At 37.2% G+C, this 6,470-nt stretch overlaps 1 protein-coding gene across 2 annotated transcripts; it reads right to left on the bottom strand.

The window, feature by feature from the left end:
* Positions 1-20: 20 nt before the first annotated feature.
* On the bottom strand, positions 21-6,456 carry LOC145489176 (centriolar satellite-associated tubulin polyglutamylase complex regulator 1-like). 2 transcript variants are annotated; one of them, XM_081468110.1, is made up of 10 exons: positions 6,296-6,454; positions 6,150-6,178; positions 5,665-5,738; positions 5,035-5,165; positions 3,416-3,500; positions 3,169-3,254; positions 2,238-2,472; positions 1,766-1,875; positions 1,131-1,185; positions 21-753 (listed from the first exon to the last, which is right to left on the bottom strand). In XM_081468110.1, exons 1-10 carry the CDS (start codon positions 6,342-6,344, stop codon positions 684-686), a joined length of 924 nt encoding a protein of 307 aa, XP_081324236.1. In that variant the 5' UTR covers positions 6,345-6,454; the 3' UTR covers positions 21-683. The 2 variants fall into 2 exon arrangements, 1 of the variants encoding a protein (XP_081324236.1); XR_014049573.1 differs by lacking the exon at positions 21-753 and adding an exon at positions 1,316-1,413 and having other exon boundaries at positions 6,296-6,456.
* Between the last annotated feature and the right edge of the window lie 14 nt (positions 6,457-6,470).

Genomic DNA, 6,470 nt, shown 5'->3' with positions numbered 1-6,470 from the left:
ATTTACCTCTTACTAACCAAGGTCGAGGGCCGTACTGTAAGTTACGGACCGAGTTTTGTCCCCATCGATTTATGGCCCAAGCGCGAAGCGTGCGGGACATAAATCAAAGGGGAAGAAAACAAGGATCCGTAACTTACAGCACGGACTGAGAAGACGAGGTTAGTAAGATATTTATTATGACGTGTTTCGGAACGATTTCTATTCACGCGGAACGGCTTCAAATTTCTGACGCACCTCAAAAGCAAAACGAGTCAATTTGAAATCGTTGTTAAGTGACTCATGAGTCATAAGCAGGTTTTAATACACAATTTCAGAAGTAAAAGAAAGTTTTAAACTTTTACTTTCTATAAAAGTTAAGAACACTTGGCGATAAATCACCAAACCTTTTGGCAACAAAAACAGCTTTAAATTTTAGCGGGCCGTACAGTAGAATACGGCCCGCTAAACTGACCAATCACAGTGCGCGTACTAGCTGGGAGATATACTAAAATACAGAATAATAATAATATAACATAAGCCTGGCTGTGTGTACAAAACCGTTTCAAAATCTTTGCAGTGATACACGTAAGTGACATATAATACTAGAGTTTCCTGACATATTTATATTACACGGGTATTACAAGCCCTACTGTCAGCTAAATTACTACCCATCTGTGCCCTTGGAGTGCGTAATGTACATGAAATCAAAGGGCCTTCTTGACAGCGTTTGAAATCCCACTTTTAGGTCTGCCTGACTTGGGTCTAGGTGCTGGGCTGTTAAGTAAATCAAACAATTAATCCCTTGGGCTTAGGAGCCATCTTAGCACATTACATGCCAATAATGCAAGCCAATAATAATAATAAGAAGAAAAGATCTTTCACAGAGATCAAACTGTGCAGTTTCAGAAAATATCCATATTCCTCCCACATTGGGGATTGGAATTTCCTGGGGTGGGTGGGTGGGGGGGGGGGGGGGCTCTTTAAGACTAAAAGAATTTAAAGTAATATATGGTGCTTTATTGGACTTTCCAGAGGGGTGGGGAGTCAAAAAAATCCCTTCGGTGGGGGAGGTATGGATACTTTCCGAAACTACACAATGTTACTAAGACAGAATTAAGTTCCTTAATATGGTAAGCAAACTATCAATGTACCTGCTTAGCTCTTGATCTGTCTCCTCCATAATTGCTGATTTATCAGGTAATGTGGCTGAAATCAACAAAACGTCAAACAGATGGAAGGAAACAATAAATGTAGTTCTGCTTTACAATAGAATCTTCTAAGAATAAGGTCACAATGGATATCAATTTTTTTGATATATTTTTCTTCCAACCTTTACCTTTGAAAAATATATGTGTACATGATCTTGGCCAGCTGGTAGCCTTGTCACAAGTCAACCTTAATTATCGCCCTCTTACTTCACACAAGGCCCATGATCTATGAGCAAAGAAGTTGTGGGAATGAGGGATGTAAGCCGCAAAAGTAACAGGCCAGGAAAATATTATTAGAAACAACTTTTGGAATGTCTAGCCAGCTGGTTGTACGAATGTTCAACTCTAGGCCAGATAGCTAGATAAGGTGGCCTGGCCAACAGTCTGTAAACTGCCAACCAAAAAAACTGGTCCAAAATTTTCCACATTCTTACTTTTACAATTGACTGGCCATCACACCTTGGCAGACTGTATTGTTCAGAAATGCCACATATTTTTATTACCAGCCCCAAATTGATGCAGCACAAATAGTGGCAAGTTTGTCTCCAAAGTTTTCATGTGGCATTTTTTCCACTTACCAATACTATCATTAACTCCAGCATGTTTTGCTAAGCCAATGAGAAATCCATAGAACGTAACCCTTTCAACAGTTGATAAGAGATCCTTAATGACATCTACTGGTGGACAGCTATAAAAAAATATATAATTATTGGTTACATGGAAGCCCCAGTTATTTCCCGATACTAAACTTTCTTACTGGAGAAAGAAAAACCCTAGGGTTAGTAATTAAAACCAATACCTTCTTAAGCTTGCAAACAACATAAGCTTGATGTTATTGGAAACACAAGAGTATATCAGTATAGAAAGTTCTTCAACTGTTTTTTTTTTTCAAAGGCAGGTAAACCAAAAATTTTAATTAGTTTCTTCATGCACCAGTCAAAATAACAAGAGATAAGACCAATTACTGGACATCTAAGTGATACCACTTCACAGAACACTGAAAAAATAACCTCCAGATGTGAAAAACTACAGCTGATACAAAAAAAGCACCTAAAAGAGCCGCCACTTGCATGTATGATCTGCAGAATAGCCTCTAGGAAGGAATGAACCTCCACACCATCACCACAATTAGCATGAGCTGCATCTGCCGCAGCCTGAGGTGGCAGCGGAGCAGACTTGTGCTGTGTTGGTCTTGTTAGTGTTGGTAATGCCACTACTATTTGACCAGGTCTGTAAGTACCCGAGACAAGGGCTTGGTAGGTGCTATGGAGTTTGTCTATAAACTCTGCAAACAGATTACAAAATACATCATTGAAGTTCAGTGTCAGTATTGTGAAGCCAACTATAGTGTTCTTGTCAGAAATCTTGAAAAGTCAGGGATAGAAGATGACTTTCATTCAAAAACATAAAGCAGAAAATTAAATCCATGCCTATGAACAGCTTATAGGCCAATTGTGATATTAAAATTCCAACTTGGCTCTGAAGCTTAAGGGAATAAAACAAAACAAATCACAACAAGGTTGAGGAATATATAATTTGAATAATTAATTTCTTTGTTTCATTCCTTGAAGTCTCAGACCCAAACAAGTTTAAATATATTAAAATTGGCCTATTATACAGTAGAACCCCCGCAATAATATGGCCATCTCTACTGAGTCAACCAATGAAAACAATCCAGTCTACTCAGTTTATGATCTGTAAACCTTTTCAATCTATCCACCTTCTTTTAATGCAGCCAAGGGTCATCTTTAAGAGTTCCAGCAACCTTCTTTCACTGTTATTTGAAAATATGGATCATGCTAGGGACCATAAATATGTTCAAGCATTATTCATTTCAAGAATGGAACATTGAAACAGAATGAAATCTTGAAATTAATGTCGCCAAGAGCATATATATGCTGTTTAAAATAATAATAATAATATTGTGGTGTGGGTTGTAGCAAACTTCTGTTTGACCTAAATATCAGTTGTTCTATCTTACCCTCGTAAAAGAGCTGTGTCTGGAAAGCGTACAGAAAATCAGGAAATGACATTAAGCAGTCCATGGCATCCTCCAACAAAATAATCCTGAAAATTTGACACAATTTATGGCATTATGGAGTAGTAATGAAATGGTCACATGTGAAATTAGAGACTTTGACTGAATAATGCTGTAAAAATTCAGTAAAATTATTCCCTACATTTATTTGATTACCCTTTAACACAGTAACCAAAGATAACAAACTAACCTTGCAGTCTTCTGTACAGGCTCAAATGGAAAATCAGGACACAAAAGGCAGATAAGGGAATGATATTCTTTTGCAGATAACAAGTCTGTAATTTAGATAACAATTTACTTCCATTACAGGTATATTTAACTACTTCATTGCTTTGGTTATTTAACTGTGAAACAAAGTATTCAGGCTAAATAGGGACTTCACTCAATATTTTTAGTTTTTTTATTAGGGGAGGGGAGGGGAGGGGTGCTACTTTTATTAACCAGTTACATTAATGTTACAGCTAATCACTCATTTGTTGTACTTTGTGCCTTGATAGATTTTCATAACAAATCCTAGAGGGAAAACAATCTTTTCATGGAAATAAGGACCACACTTCACTGAGTTATAGATGAATAAATCTACCAAACACAGTAATAGCATGGCACACAGTTTCTAAAAATAAATTACATCACCAGAGACCCCCTACATGACTCAGACAAGAACTACAGTCAGTTTTGCATGAGCGTGTTATCTTCTAGACCAGAAAATCAGGCAAAAAAGGAAAGATTGGTGGTCTAGATTTTTGATTAGCTTAAATAATGTTAGAAAGCAAACACTGCTGCTGTGGGTTATGTAAAACAGATTCGAGGTGTCCAGAAAAGAGCCCAAATGTCACAAATTGCACAAGGATCTTACAAAGCCACAGTGACCGAGTCGGACAGATCTGAAAACCTTCAGGAATTCAAAGTTGAGAACTTTTAACGCAGCAGTTGTGACTAGCCGATTAGAATACTTTACAGTGAAACGTATAATTTATGAGGAAACTTATCTGCTGTTTATCCTGGCCTTGAAGACAAGACTTATCAGCCGACTTATCACCAGAAATTCCCAAACTCGACCGCCCAAGGCATCTGCTCAAACAAGTAAGATTGACCACCCTGAGACAATTCCAAATGCTTGGCAGAATTAGGTGTACTGTGCAATTTGGAGGACCTAGAATCTAATAGAGCCATTTATCCAACAACATATTAAACAAATCTGTGACTGTGAGCAGACCTCGACTACATATATTTCATAGCTGTGTTTGGTAGAATACGTCTACCATAAATAGTGTAGGCTAACACTGTTTCTTACATGCAAAAACAGAGAGGGCTAGTTTCATTACAGCAAGGCAACGAATCGGCTCAGATATACGGTATTTCTTTATCAGGTATTTCTTTTGCTGGCTACCTTACTTTCTTGTGAGTGATACACCTGAATGTCGGGTACAAAAATAATATTTTTTTTCTGCTCTGGATGTAAGGAGTGTGTTCGTAAACAGCCTTCATACATGAGATCAAGCCCATCATATTTTACCGCCCTCCTTCAAACTCTGTATTATTATTATTCCAAGGTACATGTTGTGGGTTTTCTCCAACATTTTGAGCTGGAGAGGTCATCAAATTGCAAAATTAATCGTGACTCTCAAAGAAGTAGCCCATGGAATGGTTTGTTTGTCTGAGTCACACCAGGGTTAAATATTTTGTGACGTCATTTGTGCGCAACACTATTTAGTTTCATTACTTTATCAAATAAACTACAGATAAATGTATTTCAAAACCCCACTATTTCAAGTAAGGTATCCACTACATTTTGATTTATTACAATACCTCCATTCCTTCCTATATGTCTGAAACATTTCCAAAATACTCGAATGAAGGATGCGATGTTGTGCGGTGTCTTTCTGATGTAACTGTATTCCCTGAAGAGGGTGTGGTTCCCTTGCACTACACTCCTGAAGCTGTAAATCAACAAAATATAAAGTTTTTATTCTACAAATATGTCCTAAGTTAGGAAGGAGGAACAATACCCTACTAGTGGGTTGTATCTTTCATTATCCACCTCAGTTTACAGTCCTAGATGGAGTCACTATACTGTGTTCTTAGGCTTAATAATAACAGAAATCTCTTTGCCTGGATGTAGAAGTTGATAACGACGAACTGTGGGGTAACATGACAAAATATATATGCATGTCAGGGAACCACCTGCAGTGAACTAGCATCCTGTCCAAGGAGGGTGATAATAAAATCATAATCCTAGTTGTTCATATTATGGAAGCCAACATGCTCTGCTACTGTCTGTAGCTTTGATCAAAGTGCATTTAAATAATAATATTATCAACAAAAATTGATCCAGAATTTTCTTTTGTTTTACAAGTGTATGGTCACACAAGTGAAAACTTTTTAATATCTGGTCATCGGAGACATGCATCCAGCCACAACTGATTCTAACAAACTTACTAGTCACTCAGAAAGCGAGCTGGAATAACTCTTGGATTTTCTTCTTTATGCTCCAATAATTGAGCCACTGCATCCTGCAAATTGAAAAACATATATTATATACTGAAACTCAGTGAAAAACCATATTCAAGTGATTATTTATAATTTAGGGAGCCTTGGACATGCCACGCATATTTTCATGAGTGCTATATCTCCTTCACCTCTAAGGGGCTCCCTCTATCACCCTGTCTCCAGATTCCAACACTTCATTTCACTCCATGGACCTTCCATTCAAAACTTTTCTGAAAAAGTTACCCTAACTTTTTTTCAAAATGCTTTTCAAATATATTTAGGTACAGTATCTCCACAAGGTTGTAAAAAAAACATTGTTAACACTTTAAACTTATCGTCCATCCTACTACATAAAACAAATTGAGAGTATAAACAATGTAGCACCTACAAATCCAAAAAAAAGTTTAATAATATATAATGTGTAACGAACTTACCTGAAGATATGTTAAAACATGGAACTTTGCTGAGAAAATAAACAAAAGAACTATACGAGAGGCATGGTTATCACTCACTAGCTTAGTCCAAATTGTTGTGCATTGTTATAATCAACCAGCTGCTAGGCTGCTGGAGGTGGACCTACCTAAATATTGCTCAGCAGTCAGAGAGAACCTATCACTTTCTCCAGACATTATATCTGTTACCTCTCCAAATTTTATCAAGAACTATAACATCCTTTCCGCCTTACAATAAAAAATACATCTGAAAAATAAAATCTGCCAATGTCTCCTCCGTCCGCCATGTTGGATTAACGATAT

Source organism: Orbicella franksi, chromosome 6 (genome assembly GCF_964199315.1).
Source record: "Orbicella franksi chromosome 6, jaOrbFran1.1, whole genome shotgun sequence".
NCBI classification, from domain to species: Eukaryota; Metazoa; Cnidaria; class Anthozoa; order Scleractinia; family Merulinidae; genus Orbicella; species Orbicella franksi.
The sequence above is the reverse complement of the archived record's forward strand: the minus strand, read 5'-3'. Positions and strand labels throughout refer to the sequence as shown.

Bases quoted from the DNA above. Each gene is read 5' to 3' on its own strand.
- LOC145489176 (XM_081468110.1), bottom strand. From the start codon at position 6,344: ATGTCTGGAGAAAGTGATAGGTTCTCTCTGACTGCTGAGCAATATTTA. The intron at 3,255-3,415 runs GTTAGTTTGTTA...TCAAATTTTCAG, and splicing joins CCTGTACAGAAGACTGCAAG to GATTATTTTGTTGGAGGATG. The intron at 1,186-1,765 runs GTAAGTGGAAAA...TGTTGATTTCAG, and splicing joins TGGAGTTAATGATAGTATTG to CCACATTACCTGATAAATCA.